This window comes from Hemiscyllium ocellatum, chromosome 16 (assembly GCF_020745735.1).
Source record: "Hemiscyllium ocellatum isolate sHemOce1 chromosome 16, sHemOce1.pat.X.cur, whole genome shotgun sequence".
NCBI classification, from domain to species: Eukaryota; Metazoa; Chordata; class Chondrichthyes; order Orectolobiformes; family Hemiscylliidae; genus Hemiscyllium; species Hemiscyllium ocellatum.
The window spans coordinates 14,529,257-14,555,391 of record NC_083416.1 but is presented as its reverse complement, the minus strand read 5'-3'; the positions used below and the strand labels follow the sequence as shown (position 1 = coordinate 14,555,391).

Here is a 26,135-nt window from a genome sequence, read left to right as displayed (position 1 = left end):
TCTTCACTTGAACCAGAAAGGTACTAATATCCTGGGTGGGAAATTTGCTGGTGCTATTTGAGTGGGTTTAAACTAGCTCAGCAGGGGGATGGGAACTGGAGGTGTAGTTACAGTGCACAGGAGGATGAGAGTATGGAGGACAGGGACAGGATTTCAGGGTCACAGGCATGTGCTGGCAGACAGCAAACTGGTTTGAAGTGTGTCTACTTCAACGCCAGAAGTATCCGAAATAAGATAGGTGGTCTTGCAGCATGGATAGATACCTGGGATTTCAATGTTGTGGCCATTTCGGAGACTTGGATAGAGTAGGGTGAGGAATAGATGTTGCAGGTTCCAGGGTTTAGATCCTTCATTAAAAAACTCCAAGCAGTGTGACCTCTCCTCTCCTGTTTCTAACCTCAGCCCACACTACCTCAGTTGCCGAGTCCTCATCAAAAATTCTCTCAGCCACTGTTATACTATCTTTGACTAACAAGGCCACACCTCCCCCTCTTTTATAACAGTGGCTGAGAGAATCTTTGATGAGGACTCATCTACTGAGGTAGTGTGGGCTGGGGTTAGAAACAGAAGAGGACAGGTCACACTGCTTGGAGTTTTTTATAGGCCCCCGCAGAGTTCCAGGGAGGTGGATGAGAGGATTAGTAAAATTATTCTGAGTAGGAGTGAAAGGAACAGGGTAGTCATTATGGGGGACTTTAACTTCCCCAACATTGACTGGAAATGTTATAGCTTTAGTATGTCAGATGGATCAGTTTGTGTCCAATGTTTACAGGAGGGTTTCCTGACACAGTATGTCGAAGGGCCGACAAGAGGCGAGGCCACACTGGATCTGGTGCTTGGTAATGAACCAGGCCAGGTGTTTGATTTAGTTGTAGGTGAGCACTTTGGACAGAGTGACCATAATTCAGTTACGCTTAGTTTAGCGATGGAAAGGGATAGGTACATGCCACAGGTTAACAGTTGTCGATAGGGCAAGGGCAATTACAATGCGATTAGTCAAGAATTAGGATGCATAGAATGGGGTAGCAAAATGCAGGGGATGCAGACAATGGAAATGTGTGGAGCTGGTTTAAGAAACAGTTATTGAGTGTCCTTGATAGCTATGTCCCTGTCAGGCAGGGAGAAGTGATAAGGTAAGGGAACCGTGGTTTACTATAGAAACTGCATCTCTTGTTAAGCAGAAGAAGGAGGCTTACATGTTGATGAGGCAAAATGGCTCAGATGAGGCGATGGAGAGTTACAGATCAGCTAGGAAGGATTTAAAGAGAGAGTTAAGAAGAGCAAAGAGAGGACACGTACAGTCTTTAGCAAATAGAATAAAGGAGAACCCTAAAGCTTTCTATAGGTATTTGAGGAATAAAAGGATGATTAGAGTAGGAATAGGGCCAGTCAAAGACAGAAGTGGGAAGTTGAGTGTGGACCCATTGGAGATTGGAGAGGTGCTAAACGAACATTTCTCATCAGTGTTCACTCAGGAAAAGGAGAATATTGTACAGGAGAAGAATGAGATACAAGATATTAGACGAGAAAGGATTGAGGTTTGTTGTGCACAGTTGTTATCAATTCTATAAGGAGTGAAAGTAGACAAGTCCCCTGGGCCGGATGGGATTTATCCGAGGATTCTCTGGGAAGCTAGGGAGGAGAGAGCAGAGCCTTTGGCTTTGATATTTGAGTCGTCATTGTCTACAGGTTTAGTACCTGAGGACTGGAGGATTGCAAATATTGTGGCCTTGTTCAAGAAAGGCAGCAAAGATGACCCAGGTAATTATAGACCAGTGAGCCTTACTTCTGTTGTAGGAAAGGTTTTGGAAAGGATTATAAGAGATAAGATTTATAATCACTTAGCAAGCAACAATTTGATTTCATATAGTCAACATGGTTTCGTCAAGGGCAGGTTGTGTCTCACAAACCTCATTGAGTTTTTTGAGAAGGTGACCAAGCATGTAGATGAGGGTAGGGCAGTTGATGTGGTATACATGGACTTCAGTAAAACCTTTGATAAGGTTCCACATGGTAGCTGTTGGAGAAAATGCAGAGGCATCGGATTGATGGTGATTTAGCAGTTTGGTTAGAAACTGGCTTTCTGAAATAAGGCAGCGAGTGATGTTTGATGGAAAATATTCAGCCTGGTGTCTGATTACTAGTGGTGTACCACAAGGATCTGTTTTGGGACCACTGCTGTTTGTCATTTTTATAATGACTTAGATGCAGGCATAGGTGGATGGATTTGTAAATTTGCAGTTGACACTAAAGTTGGTGGAGTACTGGATTGTTTGGAACAATGTTAAAGGTCGAAGGGGGACTTGGATAAACTGCAGAATTGGGCTGAGAGGTGGCAAGTGAAGTGTAATGCAGCTACATGTGAGGTGATGCACTTTGGGAAGAATAACAGGAAGGCAGAGTACTGGGTCAATGGAAAGATTCTTGGTAGTGTGGACGTGCAGAGGGATCTTGGAGTCCATGTACATAGACTCCTGGAAGTTGCCACCCAAGTTGATAGTGCTGTTAAGAACGCATATGGTGTGTTAGGTTTCATTGGTAGAGCGATTAAGTTCCAGAGCCGCAATATCATGCTGCAACTATACAAAATGCTGGTGCAGCCACACTTGGAATATTGTGTACAGTTCTGGTCACCATATTTCAGGAAGGATGTGGAAGCATTGGAAAAGGTGCAGAAGAGACTTACCAGGATGTTGCCTGGTCTGGAGGGAAGGTCTTATGAGGAAAGGCTGAGAGACTTGGGTTTGTTCTCATTGGAAAGAAGAAGGCTAAGAGGGGATTTGATACAGACATAGAAGATGACCAGAGGATTAAATAGGGTAGATAGTGAAAGTCTTTTTCCTAGGATGATGACGTCAACTTGTACGAGGGGGCATAAACACAAATTGAGGGGTGATAGATTTACGACAGATGTCAGAGGCAGGTTCTTTACTCAGACAGTGGTAAGGGTGTAGAATGCCCTACCTGCCAATGTAGTTAACTTAGCCACATTATGGAGATTTAAACAATCCTTGGATAAGCACATGGATGATGATGGGATAGTATAGGGGGACGAGCTGAGAATAATTCACAGGTTAGTGTAACATTGAGGGCTGAAGGGCCTGTTCAGGGCTGTATTGTTTTATGTTCTATGAAAGAGACCTAAGGGGCAAGATTTTCATGCAGAGGGTAGTACATGTATGGAATGAGCTGCAGAGGAAGTGGTGGAGGCTGGTACAATTGCAACATTTAAAAGGCATCTGGATGGGTATATGAATAGGAAGGGTTTGGAAGGATATGGGCTAGGTGCTGGCAGGTGGAACTAGAGTGGGTTGGGCTATCTGGTTGGCATGGACAAGTTGGACTGAAGGGTCTGTTTCCATGCTGTACATCTCTATCTCTCTAACTCTATGATTGCAATGTTTAAATTTCAACTTTTTTTTTTAACAATATACTAAGAGTGACGTCATGTTTAGCTTTTGACTTTGTTCCTTATTTCTTTCTATCTTGTTCCTAAGTTTTTGTACTTGGGTACTTTCACTGTAATACTAAGCTTTTGTACTTGAGTACACGTTACACTAAAGTCTAAATTTAAACTGAAATCTAAATTACATATGCCACACCTGGGAGGGGGAAATGCCATCCAATGTCCTAACATCTTGGCCTGCTACTACCCTACACTGGGATTTTCCTGATGAGGCTGGTGCCATGCATTATCCTCAGGACCAGGATTGCCAGATTGGGCATATTCCTGTAAGTGTTTTTTCACATGACCTCCTGCCTCAGCCTGACACATTTGGCACTACCATCTCTTAGCTAACTGGATCTTTGTCACAAAGTTAGTGAGGCAGCCTCTTTTCAGTCTTTTCCAATATGCGCCTAACTATTGAGTGAAACATTTACACAATAGAAGTTTTGTGAATGCTACTTTAGTGTTTCTCTTGGAGCAGTGTCCTGGAGACCCCTGGAGATTGGATAGCTCCAGCTGTAACACCTATGCCACAAAGATAAGTACAAACAAGGAAGATCTGTCAGCAAATTGAGGGTTTTGTTCTGTAGGAGCATGTGTAATCATTAGCCTTCTCAGAATTACGCGTTCTTGAGCAATTCCAAAGTGTTGAAAACTGCCGTTCTTGTCCTTCTAGACAGTAGAGGTCATGGATTTAGAAGATGCTATCTCAGGTCCATTGATGAATTAATGCAGTGCATCTTGTAAACTGTACATATTCTTGAAACTATGGTGAAGGGAGTGAATGTTTAATATGATGGTGATAGTCAAGCAGGTTGCTTTTTCCTGGGTGGGCAAGAGGGGCATCACTTATTCTTCAAGGACCCTTCTTGAGATTTTCTCAAGGACTATTTTTTGATTTTCAGGTGCTCATATTACACTCTCACTAACTCCTTTATTCGGTGATGCTATCACAAAGTAACAATATCTTGTTGTATTGAAATCCTGGCCATTTCCTGCTTCATTCTACTGGACTTCATCCTGGAGTTCTAGTGAAAGTCTGGGGAACAATCAAAGGAAATCATACACATCTGGAGGAGTTCTGAGGAGTACACATCAGTGTAAGGAAGCTGTCAAAAGCTGTACAATCATGAACAGTGGGTGTTAGCCAGGAAGATTTATTAAGCCTGATTGAAGAGTGAATAGCACTATACTGTCATTAAAACAGGCAGGGGGAGTGGAGTGAAGGAATAATGATGATAATGTTTGGAATGGTTCAAACTTGGCTTGAGTTTTCAGTGCACCTTCTAATTTTGATTCTTTAACTTATGATCAGTTTCATTTTCCCTGCTCCATCAAGTCTCGTCACACTTTGCTGGAACACTTCAGGCATGCTTTGGAACATGCAACCTAAGGTACCAATGTACTTAGTTCAATGCCACCTGTAGTATCTCATCCATTTAACACAAATATGAAGTTAATCAATCAAACTGAGGAAAGTAATGGAAACAGAAATCTTAAAAATGCATAAGTTATTTTCTTGTTTTTTTGTTTAACACAAGTAAAAATGGCTTCTTGACCAGTGCAATATCACATCTTGCAGTAATCCTTAGCAACGTGCCATGGCAACAGTACATTGTATGGTGTCACATGACTTAGGTACCAGTATGTTCTCAAGGAAGTAATTTGGTAACAATAGGAAAGAATTATACAAAAATGAGAAATTAAAAAGTGCTGAGAGTTATTACAAAATGCTTCACAATTACTGGGTTCTTATGTCATTCATGGCAAAGTCCCAAAAACACAAATCAGAAGAAAATTTCTTAAAAAAGAGAAAACAAAGAAAGGGACAATGGGGATATATAGCCGGGGGATGAAGGAAAGGAAATAGATGGAGAGAGAGAAGGATTAGGGCAAAGATGAAGAAAAGTGAGCATTAGTCAGAAGGAAATGGGTCTGGGTGGGTTACTCTTCAAAGAGTCAGTGTGGACTTGTTGGGCCAAAAGGCCTGTTTCCACACCTGTAGGGAATCTAATCTAATCTGATCTAAAAGCAACAAACAGTTGGGGGAAACCCACAGAAGAATGAGGGAGAGAAAAATCTGAAAAGGATAAAATGGGATCAAGAGAGAAAGGTGGAAAAACAAAGAAATTAGAGAGGAGAGGAGGGAAGATAGAGAATGAATAGAGAAAAAGGAGACGAAAGAAAGAAAACAAAAGTGAAGGAAAGATGGTAAAGTCTAGAATAGAAACAGGGACAAAGACAGAAAAGAATGTACGAGCAAGAACAGCTAGCAGGGTCGTACAGCAGTTCATAGAGTCATAGAATAGAATCAGAGAGAGCATGAAAACAGACCCTACTCGTCCATGCCAACCAGATATCCCAACCCAATCTAGTCCCACTTGCCAGCACCTGGTCCATAACCTTCCAAACCCTTCCTATTCATAAACACATCCAGATGCCTTTTAAATGTTGCAATTGTACCAGCCTCCACCACTTCCTCTGGCAGCTCATTCCATATACACACCACCCTCTGTGTGAAGAAGTTGCCCCTTAGATCCCTTTTATATCTTAAAGTGTTCAGAGTTCTAATAATAAAGAAATTAAATTAACTGATCCTGCTCTGTAACAACACAAGAAGTTGAAGTCAACAATGACAACGTTTATACAGTATTGCTTTACACTAGCATAACACATTGAAAAAATCTTTCATATTAAATATAATTGAATAGCTCAAGGGGAGCTTCATCTATAACATATTTTAACTACTTACAGAATTTGTTAAAAAAGGCAGAAAATGCTGGAAATACAAGGCAAATCAGGCAACACTACTGAAGAGAACAAGTTAACATTTCAATTGAAGGTGTTTTATCAGAACTTAAAATGTTAGGGAATAAACAGGTTTTATTGTCAGTGTTTCAGAGCAAGATGGGAGAGATAGAAAATGATACAAGGTTAAAGAACAAATAAATTAAAAGGTGGGTCCAGAGAAAGTGCGTGAATAGCAGAACCACTTGGAGTAGCTACTGTCAGAGAAAATCTGTCAGAAGTTAGTTGGGTGAGGGCTGTAGGATAGCAGGCACGAGTGAGGGGACGGGGTGTACTTGGGGTAGGGTTTGGTAATGACAGGTTGGCAAGGGGGGAGGTTGGAGATGATTAAAAGGGTAAAGTGACAGGTGGCTGAGGATATACATGTGGCAGGTAAGAGGGTGAGAGGTAGATGGGGAAGCATTGGATAAAGATGTTGGTTTGAATGCAGATGGTGGAGGATGGTGGGGTGCAGTTAAATAGTTAGCCAGGAGTTATAACAGGTTTTGATTCCTCGAACTTTTCCTGGGCAATTATTCAGGTAGGTAGATTAGAACCCTCTTGACTCAAACTCAGGGTTAGCAACCTTTTTGGAATAGCCAACTGGATGTTTAAGCTTCCCTAGAAATTACCCCATAGTCAGTGTGTCAGATTTTGTGACCAATAGTCCTGACCATTTCTCTCGGGTATATTTGGGCCTCCTATGACATGGAGGCTAGAAGATTTGGACCAAAATTAAAGCATATTCATTATCATAGTATAGGAAATGTTGCAGCATGCTTCCACACACATATCAATCTGATAACAGTCAGGTCATTATTTTTTTAGTGATACTGGTTAAGGAACAAAATGTGGGCAGCAAGCTGGGAGAATGCCCCTCACTTCTAAGGAATCTTTTTTTGTCCTGTTTCCCCATTCCTCTGTTGTTATTTACCTCATCCCCTTGGCATTTACTCTCATTCCCCATTCCATTGGTATTCCATTGTGCTCATCCCCCTGTTAATTACCCTAATTCCCATTGGTGTTTGGCTTCATCACCCTGTTAATTACCCTTGTTCCTGTTACTGTTGCCCTCATCCCCCTGTTAATTACCCCTCATCCTATTAGTGTTTCCTCATCCCCCTGTTAATTACCCTCATTCCCACTGGTGTTTGGCCTCATCCCCCTGTTAATTACCCTCATCCTGCTAGTGTTGCCCTCATCCCCCTGTTAATTACCCTCATTCCCATTTGTATTTGGCCTCATTCCCGGTAATTACCCTCATCCTGTTAGTGTTGTCTTCATCCCCCTGTTAATTACCCTCATCCTGTTAGTGTTACCCTCATCCCCCTGTTAATTACCCTCATTCCCATTGGTATTTGGCCTTATCCCTATTAATTACCCTTGCTCCTGTTGGTGTTTGACCTTATTTTTGTTTGTTAGTGATTCATTCCTCATTCACTCAGCTGATGCTGCCTCTTTTCTCCCCTCCTAATCAAAATGCCATTTTGTTCCCTCACAGCTCTTACCCCTCTCCTCATCCTGTTCCATTCCCACTCAATTCTCGTCCCTAATCCATCCTCAGTGTCTGTTCTAGCTCACATTTGCTGCTCTGTGGAACTGAACTCTGCTGTACAATGCAGGAAGGAGCCCTTGACCTTCCATCAATAATGCAGCATGGGAGGTGTTAAAGTTGTGGTTGAGCTGGACAGCATTAGACAGGTGAAAGGTGAAGCAGTGGGTTCTGTTGTGTTTTGTCAGTATATGGAAACCAGGAGGCTGTAGAGGTTAAAGATTTCTCTCTGAATGGAGATGGTATTCATTTACCATCATCACTGAGAGGTGAGGTGCAACACAAAGCATCGTTTTCCAATAACAAAAATATTGAGCCCTCATTAGATTATTTATTTTGGTTAAAAAGTGCTACATAAGTTTTGAAAAGCTTCATAACATGTTAGTCTTTAATTCATGTTTTAAAACTGCATTTTTCATACTTAATAACTGTATTATCCAGAGAAAGATTCAAGTGTAAACCTGGAGCATAGAAAACAAACTGTTCTACTGCATTTCCCAGAGACACATATTCACAGGTACTGATGGTGAGATCTCATGTGATTGCTGCTGATTGTAGCCGTCAGTGGCAATAACATCTTGGGAGGTTAAGGCATGGGGCAGTTGGGTAGAGTCAGGTCCTTCTCAGCAATTGAGCTGCTTTAGGTCTGCAACAAATTCAAACACATTTTTTTAACTAATAATTATTCCAAATCTGTGAAAAACATTTTGATCTGGTGCTGAGCCAACATGGCTTCATTTCTTTTGCATGATATAGTTAGCATCTAGTTAATGTGCATGGTTAAAGGTGCATTGTCTTGTTTGAACAACCTTCTGGTCTCTAGTCAGCATGGTGACATTGATATGTGAATGATATACATTTTTTTTCTGGTTTGTTATAAAAAGTGTAAATGCTGGAAGTGCTCAGCAGGTCTGGCAGCATCTGTGGAGAGATGAACGAAGTTTATGTTTCAAGTCAATCGCTGTTGTTCTGATAAGGTTATCGATCTGAAATATATATTCTTTCCTCTCCCCACAGAGTTATTCTCTCCTGGTGTCTATAGTGTATTTTTCAGATTTCCAGCATCTGCAGTATTTATCTTTTGCCATCTGGTTTTCTCTCTCTCTCTCTCTCTCCAAAAGAAAAACACTTCCACAAAAACATGCCAGTATTCTCCCTTATGCCTCATTAAGGAGTTTATTTCCTCTGGAAACGTATGCGCGGAGTACTGGGGGTCCACCTGCTCACTCGCCTGAGAGCCATTCCTTGTGGTTTTGCGTGGTTGGCAGGTTGGGTTGCTTCACAACTCCATCCCCACCCACCTCGGCACATCCCCATGTCCCCACTTGCCTTGCCCAGAAGTTCTGAGGTCAGTTGTGGCACCCCTCTCACCTGCTATCCTGGCTGAGATGTATTTGCTCAGCAAAAGTCAGGATTAAACCTGGGATCTTCTAGCCTGTGTTGCTCAGTACCATGCTATGTGGTGCGTTCAAGCACTGGTAGCAGCTATAACAATGCCTCTTTAATGATTAGGACTGACATGTACTATGAAGATGCATTTCCTATCTAGTTTTGAAGGTCCCAGAGGTGCAATGTTCCCAGAGCGAAACCTAACATGGCTGCGTGTGCGTTGTCTTGATCACATTGTTGTTTTTGCCATCATCTTCTTCTTTCTGGTGCTCCTCTTTGTCGGCTGTGCAGTTTTGCTGTGCTTGACCTGGATTTTGATTGAGCCTGAAACAAATGAGCAGAAGTGTGAAGTACTGCTTGCAGCACAGAAAGTCCTTTCAGACAGTGAGAGGGTCAGAATAACAGTAAAGAATAGAATTAGAATCCCTACAAGTGTGGAAACAGCCCCTTCGGCCCAACAAGTCCCCATCGACCCTCCGAAGAGTAACCCACCCAGACCCATTCCCCTACCCTGTATTTACCCCTACACTATGGCCAATTCACCGAACATGCAGACCTTTTGGATTGAGGGAGGAAACCCACACAGACACGGGAAGAATGTGTAAACTCCACACAGACAGTTGCCCAAGGTTGGAATCAAACCTGGGTCCCTGGCGCTGTGCGGCAGCAGTGCTAACCAGTGGGCCACTGTGCCACCCCAACAGTTTCTCTATAAAACAACAGTCTCTCTATCTGAGCTACTAGCTTCAAAAGTAAGAGCACTTGAAGTGCGAAAGGTCATCAATCTGACGTGTTAAATCTGCTTCTCTCTCTCCACAGATGCTAGAACATAGAACATTACAGTGCAGTACAGGGTCCTTCGGCTCTCGATGTTGCGCCAATCTGTGAAACCAATCTGAAGCTCATCTAACCCACACTATTCCATTATCACCCATATGTTTATCTAATGACCATTTAAATGCCCTTAAGGTTGGTGAATGTACTACTGTTGCAAACAGGGCGTTCCGTGCCCTCACTACTTTTTGAATAAAGAATCTACTTCTGACATCAGTCTTCTATCTTTCACATTTAAAGCTATGTCCCTGCATGCTAGCCATCACCATCTGAGGAAAAAGGCTCTCACTGTCCACCCTATCAAATCCTCTGATCATCTTGTATATCTCTATTAAGTCACCTCTTAACCTTCTCTCGAACAAAAACAGCCTCAAGTCCCTCAGCCTTTCCTCATAAGACCTTCCCCCCATACCAGGGAACATCCTAGTAAATGTCCTCTGTGCTCTTTCCAATGCTTCCACATCCTTCCTATAATGCAGTGACCAGAACTATACGCAATACTCCAAGTGCGGCTACACCAGAGTTTTGTACAGCTGCAATATGACCTCATGGCTCCAAAACTCAATCTCTCTACCAATAAAAGCTAACACACCATATGCCTTCTTAACAACCCAATCAACCTGGGTGGCAACCTTTAGGAATCTATGCACATAGACATTGAGATCTCTCTGCTCATCTACATTACCAAGAATCTTACTATTAATCCAGTCCTCTGCATTCCTGTTACTCCTTCCAAAGTGAATCACCTCACGTTTCTGCATTAAACTTCATTTGCCACCTCTCAGCCCAACTCTGCAGCTTATCTGTATCCCTCTGTAACCTGCAACATTCTTCAGCATTGTCCACAACTCCACCGACCTTAGTGTCATCCGCAAATGTACTAACCCAACCTTCTGCGCCCTCATCCAGGTCATGTATAAAAATGACAAACAGCAGTGGCTCCAAAACAGATCCTTGTGGTACACCACTAATAATTGAACTCCAGGGTAAATATTTCTCATCAACCACCAACCTCTGTCTTCTTACAATGAACCAAATTCTGATCCAAATCACTAAATCACGCTCAATTCCATGCCTTTATATTTTCTGCAATAGCCTCCTGTGGGGAACCTTTATTGAAATGCTTTACTGAAATCCATATACACCACATCAACCACTTTACCCGTATCCATCTGCTTGGTCAGCTTCTCATAGAACTCAATAAGGTTTGTGAAGCACGCCCAACCTTCATAAAACCATGTTGACTATCTCTAATCAAATTATTTATTTCTAGTTAATTATAAATCCTATCTCTTATAATCCTTTCAAACACTTTAACCACAAGCAAAGCACTACACACAGACACACACACAGACACACACAGACACACACAGATATTCCTACACACACACACACTCTCACATACACATGGCCACAGGTACACACAGACGCACACACACAGACACTCACACAAGCACCCCCTCACAGGCTTAAGGCACTCTGCACTCACTACACACACACACACAAGACCCACGTGCACACATATATTTTGTGTGGTGAATTTGTACTTGCAGAATTACATTGCACTTTGCTGAAAAACTGCGTACATTCATGTAGAACTTTGAACTCAAAAACTTCATGAATTTATGTAAAACTCTGTTATCTCACTTTTTAGATTAGAATCAATCTAAACATCAGGTCATAGACAGAGAACACAGGGGGCTAACACCTTCAACATATTGTCTGGCTATCACCATTGTTAACAGCTAACCCGAGAATGCAACTTTTAAAAAAAGGTTTTGTGATTTACACATCAAAGAAGTGAAACTATCGCTGTATTCTAACAGATGAAAGGCTTAACAGACAATCAATTTTTCAATGTATAATTTCAGTTACATCACACTGCAAATTTTTGCTATAAATTCTGTGTTAGGATTGAGCCCTCCACAAACACCTGATGAAGGAGCGTCGCTCCGAAAGCTAGTGTGCTTCCAATTAAACCTGTTGGACTATAACCTGGTGTTGTGTGATTTTTAACTTCCCAAAAGCAAAGTAAGGCTCACTGGTCTATAATTACTTGGGTTGTCCCTCTACACCCTTTCTTGAACAAGGGGACAACATTTGCTATCCTCCAGTCTTCTGGCATTATTTCTGTCAACAATGGCCACATAAAAATCAAAGTCAAAGGCTCTGCAATTTCCTCCCTTGCTTCCCACAGAATCCTAGGATAAATCACATCCGGCCCAGGTGACTTATCTATTTTCACACTTTCCGGAATTGCTACCTCCTCCTCCTTATGAACCTCAATCCTGTCTAGTCTAATAATCTGTATCTCAGTACTCTCCTCGACAACATTTTCTTTTTCCACTGTGAATACTGATGAAAAATATTAATTTAGCACCTCTCCTATCTCCTTGGAATCTACGAACAACTTCCCACTACTGTCCTTGACTGGCTCTAATTTTACTCTCATCATTCTTTTATTCCTGACATATCTATGGAATGCTATAGAGTTTTCCTTGATCCTATCTGCCAAAGACATCTCATGTCCCCTTCTGACTCTTCTTAGCTTCTCTTTCGGTCCTTCCTAGCTGACTTGTAACTCTCAAGCAGCCTAACTGAGCCTTCACATCTCATCTTTACATAAGCCTCCTTCTTCATCTTGACAAGAGATTCAACTTCTTTAGTAAACCACGGTTCCCTTGCTCGACCATTTCCTCCCTGCCTGACAGGTACGTTCATACCAAGGACACGCAGTAGCTGTTCCTTGAACAAGCTCCACATTTCAATTGTGCCCATCCCCTGCAGTTTCCTTCCTCATCCTATGCATCCTAAATCTTGCCTAATTGCATCAAAATTGCCTTTCCCCCAGCCCTGTAGTATATACCAATCCCTTTCCATTGCTAAAGTAAACGTAACTGAATTGTGGTCACTATCACCAAAGTACTCACCTAACTACAAAACTAACACCTGGCCTGGTTCATTATCCAGTATCAAATCCAATGTGGCCTCGCCTCTTGTTGGCCGATCTACATACTGTGTCAGGAAACTCTCCTTGGGGCTGCTCCTCCTCTCCCTTAAGGATCCCAAGAACATGATCCGAGACATAATGGACTCTGGCATCTAGGAGGCAACGCACCAACTGCAAGTCTCTCTCATTCCCACAGAATCTCCTATCTGTCCCCTTAACTATGGAGGCCCCAACGACTAATACTCTACTCCTCTCCCCCTTCCCTTCTGAGCAACAGGGACAGACCCTGTGCCAGAGACCTGTGCCCCATTGCTCACCCCTGGTAAGTTCTCCCTCCCAACAACATCTAAAATGGTACACTTGTTATTGAGGGGAATGGCCACAGGGGTTCCTGCACTGTCTGCCTGTTCCCTTTCCATCCCCTGACTGTAACTCATGTACCTTTTTCCTGTACCTGAGGAGTATCCACCTCACTGTAACTCTTCTTAATTACCCCTTCAGTCTCTCGAATGATTTGAAGTTCATCCAGCTCCAGCTCCAGTTCCCTAACTTGGCTTCTGAAGAGCTGGAATTGATTTTTTTAGATTTAGACTTACAGTGTGGAAACAGGCCCTTCGGCCCAACAAGTCCACACCGACCCGCCGAAGCGCAACCCACCCATACCCCTACATTTACCCCTTACCTAACACACTACGGGCAATTTAGCTTGGCCAATTCACCTGACCCGCACATCTTTGGACTGTGGGAGGAAACCGGAGCACCCGGAGGAAACCCACGCAGACACGGGGAGAACGTGCAAACTCCACACAGTCAGTCGCCTGAGTCGGGAATTGAACCCGGGTCTACAGGCGCTGTGAGGCAGCAGTGCTAACCACTGTGCCACCGTGCCGCCCACATTGGGTGCACTTCCAGCAGACAAAGTCACAGGGGACACTGTTGGTGACCCTTACCTCCCACATTCTACAGGGGGTGCATTCAACTGCCCTAACTTACATTCCCACTATTTTGAATTCCCAAAGAGACTATTGAGAAAGAAAAATGATAACCTTACCAATCTGGTGCACAGAACCTTTTTTTCAGTTAGAGGAGGAGGGTGGGTGGGAGACACTGCCTCAGTCATGTTTCAGGTAAAGCAACCACCCAAATATATTACCTCACTTACCCAGCTGTCCAGTGTCCGTTCCTGCTCAGTGTGCGCTCCGCCTATACACAAGGTATGTTTTTAAAGGATTAATTTACCTTCCCTGCAGCCCATTGGTCCTCGCTCTCACTGCTCCCTCTGTTGCTGAAAATGGAGGCCACTGACTCTTGAGGTAAATCCTTTTAGAGGGACGTTTACCTTCCCAGCAGCCCCTGGTCCTCGCCTTCACCACTCCCGCTGCTGCTGCAAAGCGGAGGCTGCTGATTCCACACGGTATGAATTTAAATGGGAAATTTACCTTCCCAGCAGCCCCCGATCCTCGCTCTCACTGCTCCCACTGCTGCTGCAAAATGGAGGCTGCTGACTCTCGACCTACTGTCTATTCCCAGCATTTTCTATTATCATTTTAGGTACATCTGCTGATCTTTAACTTCATTTAGCTGCCTTTACTCCACACCCTATGGAGCAGGGGAATAGGGAGAGGTTATTCATCCATTGAAGTCTGTTCCACCAATCATTCAAACCATGGGTACTCTACACCTCAATTCCATTTACTCACATCTATTCCATATCCCTTGATAGCTTTATCTACCTAGTAGACTATAAAACAGCAGTTGAACCCCAGAATTCATTAAGGAGAGAAACAGAAAATAGCCTTCAAACTGACCCTAGCAATTATGCTAGATGGTTTCTATATTCTCTTGTGAAAGAAGTGCTTCCTAACCTTTCCTCTAGAACTGACTTTAGTGCACATCCTTATTCAATTCCCCAACCTAACAAAATCTATTCAGGCATGAGAAAGTGATGTGTTTACATATTACAATGGTCATGTGCACACACCACCTGTGCTTCTAGATTTACTGCCATAAATTAGAGGCAATCTGTCTTAAGAAGGTACAATTCACAAGGGGAGCAATGACAGGATTGGGCAGGCTGCTGGGGCCAGCTCAAGGGAAGTGCACAAGGTCACATTCATGTAATGGGTACCTTAGATCTTCATGAATGTGTATGCAAACCAGCTGACATCAAGAGGTATTCAATTACCATTATGTAGGTTTCCATTAAGTGGTGGGCACATTACTGATGGAGTGCATTTGGACTCTGACCACTCCCTCAATGCTGCCCTCTTCATGGCCAGAATGAGTGCCAATCCATGAACATATATTTGCCGTAGAAATCGTGTACATGAATGGTCACTGCTTGGATTCTGATATTTTGATAGGTGAGGATGGCAGTAACATAAACTAACATCGGTCTTAAAAGTGTTGCGTTGCCCCTGTTGCAACTTGTTGCAATTTGTTGGAGGGAATCCTGAGGGACACAATTTACGTTTACTTGGAAAGGCAAGGATTGATTAGGGGCGGTCAACATAGCTTGTGCATGGGAAATCGTTTTTATCACTGACTTAGTTGAGTGTTTTGAAGAAGTAACAAAAAGGATTCATGAAGGCAAAGTGGTGGATGTGATCGATATGGACTTCGGTAAGAAATTCAACAAGGTTCCTCATGGTAGACTAGTTAGCAAGGTTAGATCACACAGAGTACAGGAAGAACTAGTAATCTCCATACAGAACTGGCTGGAAGGTAGATGTCAGAGAGTGGTGGTGGAGGGTTGCTTCTCAGACTGGAGGCCTGTGACCAGCGATGTGCCACAAAAATTGGTGCAGGGTCCACCGTTTTCATCATTTATATAAGTGATTTGGTTGTAAACATAAGAGGTATGGTTAGTAAGTTTTCAGGTGACATCAAAATTAGTGCTGTATTGAGCAGTCAAGAAGGTTACCTCAGAGTACACCAGGACCTTGATCAGATGGGCCACCGGGCCAAGGAGTGGCAGATAGAGTTTAATTTAGATAAATGTGAGGTGTTGCTTTTTGGAAAGGCAAATCAAAGCAGAGCTTATACACTTAATGGTAAGGTCCTGAGGAGTGTTACTGAACAAAGAGACCTTGGAGTGCAGGTTCACAGTTCCTTGAAAGTGGAGTCCCAGGTAGATACGATGGTGAAGAAGGCATTTGGTATACTTGCTTTTATTTGTCAGTGCATTGAGTACAAGAGTTGGGAGGTCATGTTGCAGCTGCACAGGACATTGGTTAGGACACTTCTGGCATACTCTTCAATTCGAAGTATGATGTGAAACTTGAAAAGATTTAGAAAAGATTTGCTAGGATGTTACCAGGATTGGAGTGTTTGAGTTCTACAGAGAGGCTGAATAGGCTGGAGCTATTTTCCTTAGAGCATTGGAGGTGAGGGGTGACCTTATAGACATTTATAAAATCATGAGAGACACAGATGGTGTGAATAGCCAAGGTCTTTTCCTAGGATAGTGGAGTCCAAACCTAGAGGGCATAGGTTTAAAATGAGAGGCAAAAGACTGAAAAGAGACCTTTTTTTCCCTAGGATAGTGGAGTCCAAAACTGGAGGGCATAGGTTTAAGGTGAGAGGGGAAAGATTTAAAAGACACCTAAGAGATAACTTTTTCACATAGTGATTGGTGCATATATGGAATGAGTTGCCAGAGGAAGTGGTGGAGGCTGGTACAATTACAACATTTAAAAGCCACCTGGATGGGTCTACGAATAGGAAGGAGTTAGAGGGATTTGGGCCAAATGCTGGCAAATGGGACTAGATTAACTTAGGATATCTAGTTTACATGGATGAGTTGGACCAAAAGGCCTGCTTCCACGCTGTACTGCTCTATGTCTGTATTATAAACTTTGGGGCTGCCCCGCTTTCTCCACAATGAGCCATTACCTTGTCCTGAATTGAAAGGGTCAGGCAGCATATCCAATGGTAAAGGACAATAGTGAACTAGAACTTTACGACATGAGTGCCCATCCTCATTTACAGATAGAAACAGTCTGAAGACAGGATCTCAATGACAGCAAATATACTTAATTACCTGCATCAAATGATATGTAGTCAACTCTGAGTGTAGCAAATGGAGCAAAACAACACAATGTCCTCACTGTTTAAATAAGGATAAATCAAGTAATGACAGACCTATCAATCTGATCTTGATCATGGGTAGGTCTTAACGTGGGACAGATACTTGAATTAAAAAAGACAATTATTTGTAAAAGACATGTCATGTCTGAAAGACTTAATACAACTTTGAAAAATTGGAATGATGATAAAGATAGAGCAACACCTAATGCAAGGAATTTTCAGAAGACATTTGGTGTGTTTGTATATAGGAATCTTATTAATACAATGAAGATCCATGTTACTGAAGTAAATATGAAGGAAGGCGAACAAACCTGAAATCTGAATTCTATTTCTCAAACTGGAAATACTGAAGCTATGTACAAGACAACACACACAATAAAGAGCAATAGTGAAAGATTGTAACTCATTTGTGAGGGATACAAATGGAAAAGTTCTATAGAGATCACTACACCTGTATTGGGATCTTCTTTCTTCTGAATATGTATGATTGGTCTTAACAAATTGTCAACAGAGGCACTACTTTATTCCTCCTCCATCTTGTTACCATGCTTGCTTCACACCAGCAATACTGCAAACCCTTCACTATGCTGGATAGGTAAGTGGCCAAACTTTGGACTCTCAGTGGATGCCTCAAGCTTTGAAAGGAAGACCACTGCCTCCTCACCTAGTGGTCTGCACAAGAAACAGCCAGAACCCAATTTGATGAACTGCCCTCAAGAACACACATAAGGTCCACATAGAGCAGCAGTTTCTGTTCTGGTGCTGTTGGAATAATAGAATCAGTCAAGAACCAGGCTCCTGCAACATCCAACACATAGCAGTCTGTAAAACTGATTCACTCAGTTTCACTTAATTTAAAATGTATAATACTTTGTTATTACTCCTCATTGTTCTGTTTATTGAAGGGTCAAATGAAGTGAGGCACAAGACCTTTCATACAGGACTCATCTTCCAGAGCCTTCGGCACATAATCCAGGTGACACATTAGTGCAATTTTAAGTGAGTGCTGCACTGTTAGAGATGCCAATTTGTGGGTAAAATGTTAAACGGAGTCTGCCCTCTTTCATTGTTCTATTCCATAGAAAAGCACAGGAGTTCTCTTGGATATTGTGGACAATATTTATGCCTCAATTAACATTACTAAAACAAATTATCTGGTCACCAGTACACTGCTGTTTGTGGGAACTTATGTGCAAACTGCCTATTTTCTATATTGCAATGTTATTCAAAAGCATTTCATTGATTGTGAAACCCCTTGGGATGTCTTTAGCTGGTGAAAGGTTTTGTATAAAAACATCTTCTTTCTATTTGACTTTACTTAGCACTGCACTGAAAACATCAATAAGAATTGCTGTCCTAGGTCTACTGTCCCTATTCATCATGTTAAATAAGGAGCTGTCTAGACATTACATATGGGGGTGGAATTCTCATAAGGGTTCTCCTGTTTATCTGCTGTTACAGGAATCTCTCAGAGTTGCGTGTTAGAGACCAACTCTGGGATGTGGAATGTTTCAGAGAACATCTCTGAGACACATGCACCAAACAACCCCATTGCCCTGTGGCCGACCACTTAAACTCCCCCACCCACTCCTCCAAGGGCATGCAGGTCCTGGGCCTCCTCCACTGCCAAATCCTAGTCACCTGACGCCTGCAGGAAGAACGCCTCATCTTCCACCTTGGGACCCTCCAACCACAAGGTATGAATGTTGATTTCACCAGTTTCCTCATCTTCCCTCCCCTCACTTCATCCCATATTCAACCCTCCAACTTGGCACTGCCCTGTTGAACTATCCCACCTGTCCATTTTCCTTCCCACCTATCTGCTCCACCCTCCAGTCTGACTTATCACCATCTGCATCCACCTGTCACCTTCCCAGCTACATTCCCCCCCCAGCCCCACCCCAATCCTCCTATATGTCTCTCAGATCCCTTCCCCACCCCGCGACATTCCTGATGAAGGGCTTATGCCTCAAGCATCAACCCTCCTGCTCCTCGGATGCTGCCTGACCTGATGTGCTTTTCCAGCGCCTCATGTTTTGACTCTGATCTCCAGCATCTGCAGTCCTCACTTTCTCCTTCTCCTTCTCTCAGAGATGAGGAGAGCCTGTCTGAAATTTTGCTGCCTTCTCTCAAGCAGCCTATACATAAAACTTTTGGTGCACCAGCTCCTGTGATGAGGAGAAATATATCTGTTCTCTTTCTCAGACCAATTCACCTCCTCTCTCTCCAAGGCTCAAAAGTGTCCAAGGTGAGGCAGAATTTTGCTTGTATTCTTTCAATCTAGTCTATTGTATTTGCTGTTGACAATGCAGCCTCTGTTATATTGGTAAGACCAAACACCAATTGGGTGACCGCTTTGCAGAATACTTCTATTCTGTCCAAAGGAATGACCCTGACCTCCCAGTTGCTTGTCATTTCAATAAAAAACCTTGCTGACATGCTAACACTTCTGTCCTAGGCCTGCTGCAATGTTCCAATGAAGCATAACATGAGGAACCACACCTAATTTTCCACTTAGGTACTTTACACCCTGTGGGTCTCAATACTGAATTCAAGAACTTCAGAGACTGATTGCTCTTTTCTTACACTCTCTCCCCATCCCAGAGCTTGGCTTGTTTGTGTCTTATTTACTTTGCTGTCAACTCATTCTCTTCCGCAGTCCACACTCACTTTATATCTTTACTTCTCTTCTACCACCAGTAACAACCTCTTTGTCTTGTTCACTAGACCTCCACACCATCTAATCCCCTTACCCCTCTTCCACCTCTGTGAAAACTACATAAAGAAAATTCTTCCATCCCTTTAAGTTCTGAATAAAAGTCATACTAGACTCAAATGGTAACTCTGCTTTCTCTCTCCACAAGTGCTGTCAGACCTGCTGAGTTTCTCCCACATTTCTTTTGTTTGAAAAAGATCTCTTCCTGTATAATAGATAGGATGCTGACTCATAGAGGATGAGGTTGTGCTTACTAATATTACTTACTGGAAGATATGGAGATTTTAAGTGTATTGGAAAAATATGTTAATATCTCTTTGAAAGAAAAATTTAGTTTTCTGCTGAAGGACTACATTAAATTGAACAACATGCTTCTCCTGGTCTGTATTTTTGAATTCTCATTTAAGTTTCTACTGATTCCTCACTGTTTACACTTTGAAAGTAGTAGATTAAAATTCACTACAGTTAGAACAGCCTAACCTCTCAGCTAGCGTGGTCTTCTTCTCAAATTCACTAATGTCCCAGAAAGCAGTTTGCATGAGTGATTATTGCTGTCATTTGTAGAAATCTAGCTGTGCTACCCATAGATGGACATCAGGTTTTGAGGTCATATGTGCAATGGTTATTTTCTCCTAATTCCTTGGAGAAAAACGTCAATCAGAAAATGCTGTCACATTTCTGAAGTGAAGTGCTAGTTTAATTGCCTTGTCCCTGTCTGATTTCTTTTTGGAAACTTCACACTATATTCTGTGTGCGGAGAAGTGGCTTGACATCACGCTGAACAGTCTAGCTCTTCCTTAAATTTGAAGAACAATTCCCTTTAGTATGGCTTACAGCAACTTGGGTTGCTGCACGAGTATACAGATCGTTCTGCTATAAAACGACAGTTGTGTTCCTCTGCACTCTCACTCTATAGAAAGTCACACTATGGAAAATCCTAAACCCATTCAGTCGCAAGTTAGCGTTATCCAAACAACATTCACAATTCGTCAATCGTGTTATAGTCAATTCACGTTGATGAAGTGCATGTTAGAACAGAATGACCTGTACCTCACATATCGAGTCATTCAGTCTGGTCTCTGAGTAATACTGGCTGAGTCAGTACATTACGATCACTGGGCCTCAAAATCAGAGCCACCCGAATCCTAATTGAAAAGCAGAAAATTACAGATCCTGATACAAGATCACTGACCTACGCACTAAAGAGAGTGAAAGAAATTCATGAGAGTGATACCAGGGATGGCTAACTATAGTGGACGTGGATAGCTTGGAGAACTTGGAACTATTCTCTTTGGAGGAGATTAAGAGGGGGGGTTTGACTGAGGTGTTCAAAATCATGTCAGGTTTGGACAGAATAGTTGAAGAGAAAATGTTTCAGTTGAAGCATCAAGATTCAGAGGTCAACAAAGTGAAGAAGACCATTTTTATACAGTGAAAGGTGAGGATTTGGAATACATTGTCTGCGTGTGTGATTGAGACAGATTCAATTGGGGACCTCAAAAGCTATAAACAAAATTATCTGCAGAAAATAAGAATTAAGAAAAGATCATGGCCTGGGACAAGGTGAATTGATCTTGTTGAACATGACAGCCTAATGGTCTCTTTCTACACTCAGTTCTACAAATGCCCTAGACATTGATTTTGCCAGTCACTGGACCTTTTGAGTTACAAAGACTCTTTTACTGCATACCAAGAGAGCAGCTCTAATAAGTGTGACAAATGATTTTCATTTGCATTCGCAAAACTGAGAATGCAAGATAGAAATTTAAGTTAGGAATGTAGTGAATGCACATGCATAATAACAGATGAATGTATTATGACTGAATGGTTGTCCACAGTTAAAAAGATTCAATTTCCCTTTGGTATGTTGAACTAAAGCTGAGAGAGTTCCAGGAGTGACTGTGAAGCAAATAATGTACTGGGAGGATTTCAGAGATGGCAATTCTATTGACTGTTAAAGGAAGATGCTCTTTTGTTGGAGATGGTCATTCCCAGGCACTAGTTGTTAAGGAAAAGGATTGGATTTATCCTGATTTTTGTGGACAGAGTATAATAGACAATTCTCAACATTGTCAGGGAGATGCCCGTATCGTAGATTCTAGAAGATTCTGGTGAGTGGCACAACTAGTTCTGGAGTACAATTTTCAGTACTTTTTCAATATTGATCATAGCTGATCATAGCATCTGCAGTCCTCTCTTTCTCTTCCAATATTCATCACAAAATGGAAGTGTCATTGACTGGGCCACATTTATTGCCCAGTTAAATTGTCTTTTAACTGAGTGGCTTGCAAGGCCATTTCAGAGGGCAGTTACAAGTTGACTACATTGCTATGGATCAGGAGTAGGCTAGACCAGGTGAGGGTACCAGGTCGGTTTTGTTAGGAACCATAACCTCTACAGCATCCAGTGTTATCACTGACTTTTGTGATGTCATGTGGGGTGAATTGAGTTAGCTGAAGACTAGCATCTGTGATGCTGAGAACTTCAGGATTAGACCAAAACGGATTTTGAGCACTAATGACTGAAAATAATTGCACGATCTTTGGCATAGTCTTTTATATTAACCTGCAGGACTTCCCTATCATTGAAACTGGCAATATTTGTGCAGCTTCTTCTGTTAGTTGTTCAATTGTTTATAACTATTATTAACACTAGGTGCTACGCTGGTAGAAGTGCTGTCTTTTGGATGATGCCTTCTCAGAAGGATGTAAAAAATAATGTGAAGTATTTTGAAGAGCAAAGGAATTCTCAGTGTCTTGACCAATATATATCCCTTAATTAACAACATAAAAACAGATTATCTGACGACCATCACAATTCTGTTTGTAGAACTTGCTATCCACAAATCGATTCTTGTGTTCTCTAAATTATAAAAGTGACTACAGAGGAACCTCGATTGTCCGAATGAGGTAGGTGGGCAGTATTTTGTTCAGATAATTGATTATTCGGTTAATTGATTCAATGCCTCTCCTTTGGGGCTTGGAGTTTTCTGAAGGTTACTTCTCCCTCGCTCTGCCTACTGCGCTCCCTCTCTCTGTCTCAGAGTTTGTTTCTGAGCAGACACCCATTTGTGTGTAAGGGACCTACAGCATTGCTGAAGCCTCCCACCCCCTTCCCCATCAGTTCAATGGGACTGACACAGCGAGCACTTGCTAAGTCTGCTCCCAGTCCAACCCGCCCCCCGCCTGCTCCCATCTCTGCCACCCGTCCGCCCGTATCCAGGTCTGCCCCCACCCCCCTCCATCTGCCCGCACCCTTCCATCCAAACCGGTTCCCCTACGACCCCACCCCTGCATCCTGCTACCCCAAGCCCCCAACCCTGCTACCCACACAACTTTTTAGTGCAATCTTTTGATAGGTTGTATCTTTGCCCTGTGCAGGACAATGTTGGATAGATTATCTGGGGAGGGGGGGTTTAGGGTACACCCAGGGAAAGTGTGGGGAGAGAGAGAGAGAGAGAGGGCAGGCGGTTGGTCATTTGGATACGGTGCCTGGGCCCATCAATGTCCGCACTGTTCTCGGCATTATTTCAGTGAGCCAAGTACACTTTTATCCATTGTAAACAAAAGACGCGATACAGTGTTGGAAACACCTCTTTGATGTAATGTTTCTATCCGGTCCTTGGGATCTTCTTCGGATAATCCAAAATTTGGATAATTGATTTTCAGATAATCGAAGTTCCTCTGTACATAGAACATAGAACAGTACAGCGCAGTACAGGCCCTTCAGCACTCAATGTTGCACTGACCTGTGAAACCAATCCGAAGCCCATCTAACCTACACTATTCCATTTTCATCCATACGCCTATCCAAAATGACCACTTAAATGCCCTTAAAGTTGGTGAGTCTACTAATGTTGCAGGCAGTGCGTTCCATGCCTCTACTGCTCTCTGAGTAAAGAAACTACCTCTGACATCTGTCCTATATCTATCACCCCTCAATTTAAAGCTATGTCCCCTCGTGGTAGCCATCACCATCCTAGGAAAAAGGTTCTCATCTACCTTGATATCTTGTATGTCTCTATTAAGTCACCTCTCAACCTTCTTCTCTCGAACAAAAACAGCCTCAAGTCCCTCAGCCTTTCCTCATAAGACCTTCCTTCCAGACCAGGTAGCATTCTCATAAATCTCCTCTGAACCTTTTCCAAAGCCTCCACATCCTTCCTATAATGCAGTGACCAAAACTGTACACAATACTCCAAGGGTGGACGAACCAGAGTTTTGTACAGCTGCAGAATGACCCCATGGCTCCGAAACTCAACCCCTCTACCAATAAAAGCTAACACACCATATGCCTTCTTAACAACCCTATTAACCTGGGTGGCAACCTTTAGGGATCTATGTACACGGACACTGAGATCTCTCTGCTCATCTACACTACCAATAATCTTACCATTAGCCCAGTACTCTGCACACCTGTTACTCCTTTCAAAGTGAACCACCGCATATTTTTCGGTGTTAAACTCCATTTGTCACCTCTCAGCCCAGCTCTGCATCTTAACCATGTCCCTCTGCAACCTACTACATTCTTCGGCACTATCCACAACTCTACCGACCTTAGTGTCATCCGCAAATTTACTAACCCTTCTACGCTCTCATTCAGGTCATTTATAAAAATGACAAACAGTAGTGGACCCAAAACAGATCCTGTGGTACACTACTAGTAACTGAACTCCATGATGAACATTTCCCATCAACCAACACCCTCTGTCTTCTTTCACCTAGCCAATTTCTGATCCAAACCATCAAATCACCCTCAATCCCATGCCTCCGCACTTTGTGGAATAGCCCACAAAATACAAAATCGCCCAGGATTTCAAATTTCAAAGAGTTTGGGTTGCCCCTTGCACTCAATTGTAAATAACTGAACCTCACTTTAACTAACTATACAGAACTACTTATTTGACTTATTCTCAACGATTTCAAAACAATTATATTCAAAAATTGTTACCACGTGCTTATTGGTAATGAAAACAACAAATGATGGAGATCATATTGGGTCAGGCAACATCTATGAGGAGCAAGCAAGGTAACGTTGAGTCTGAATGACTCTTCGTCAAAGCCGAAGCGAAGGGCGGAGGGGGGCAGCACTTATGCTACATTTGGTAGGAGAGGGAATGGAATGTAGAGTGCTGGAGAGAAAAGATGTTGATGGTCCAGCTTAAGGGATCTGTGAGAATGGCAGAACAATGGTGTGTTGAACTGCCAGATTTGAAAGAACAGACAGACCCACTGTGGTTGGAGGAGGGGAGAGAGGACATTGTCACAATGTTGGTCTGGTACAAGGTTACTTTGCGCTTGAGTTTTTTTCAGAGAGGGGGTAATTGGCCAGGCTCCATCATGTCTAAAGTTTGAATGGTTCATTGGGGCCTTGTTGATTACCCTAACAGATAATGCTTCAGATCAAAAGCTAGAAAGATCTTTTGAAAAACTGGTATAGTCAAGTGGGCGTGACCAGCTCTCTAACTGTGCAGCTCAATTCAGTTGAGTGAGTTGAGTTAGAGTCATAGGGGTAACTGGAAACTGGAAGTTTTTTTTCTCTGTCCGTTTGCCTTTCTGATTTTGAACTGTAAATTGCCGGTGTCATTTCTTACTGTTTCTGCTAAGAGATGTGTACATTGGGATTGTTGCAAGTATTTATGGAACAGCATCATCAAGTCGGGTTTGGATAGGATATGTTAACCGGTATTCCGTTTTCTGTTCTTTGTGATTCATTACGTATCTGTTGAAGAATCATCGATGCTTGAAATGTTAACTTTCTCTCTCTCCATGGATCCTGCTATGGTCTCCAGCATTTCTTGTTTTCAGTACAGATGCCAGTACCTGCAGTAATTTGCTCCTGCCTATCGGTATTGGTGCTGTAAAAAAAATTAACTTCAAGAGGCTTCTTGAAGTTCCATAAACAAACAAAATTTGTGGAAATTTGATTAACATAATCTGAGACGTGGCCAGTTTTGTAGATGGGACGCTCATGTAGTGTGATCTTTTTGAAAGCCATAGAAACTTGAGTCGCACCAAATGTATTCTGTGCTGAAAAGTTGTGATCTTTTGCACTGTTACCTGATTTAGACACATTGTGCCAAAAAATGTTGATAGTCCAGATTAAGGGATCTGTGAGAATGGCAGAACAATGGTGTATTGAACTGCCAGATTCAACTGAAACTCTAGCTCTGGAAATAAAGCAGTAACTCTTTATCAACTATGCTTTACCAAATCAATTTTCTTTGTACTGCACATATCTCTCCAGCGACACCATTATGTCAACTGATAATCTGGAGATGTGATGGGACATGTGCCTTGAGTTCATACAGTCCTGAAGCTACAATTGAATTGCCTTGTGCAGCAGCATTATTAATGAAGGATTACAATAA

General features: G+C 42.4%; 1 protein-coding gene across 2 annotated transcripts in view; it reads right to left on the bottom strand.

The window, feature by feature from the left end:
- Window positions 1-8,109: 8,109 nt before the first annotated feature.
- LOC132823148 (serine/threonine-protein kinase 32A-like) overlaps window positions 8,110-26,135 on the bottom strand; it is a 290,383-nt gene continuing 272,357 nt past the window's right edge. For both annotated transcript variants that reach the window (XM_060836715.1, XM_060836716.1), the window contains 2 exons: window positions 9,382-9,500; window positions 8,110-8,433 (listed from right to left, as the gene is read on the bottom strand). In XM_060836715.1, coding sequence (XP_060692698.1) covers window positions 8,411-8,433; window positions 9,382-9,500 — 142 coding nt within the window. In that variant the 3' untranslated portion in view covers window positions 8,110-8,410. The remainder of the gene's footprint in view (window positions 8,434-9,381; window positions 9,501-26,135) is intronic.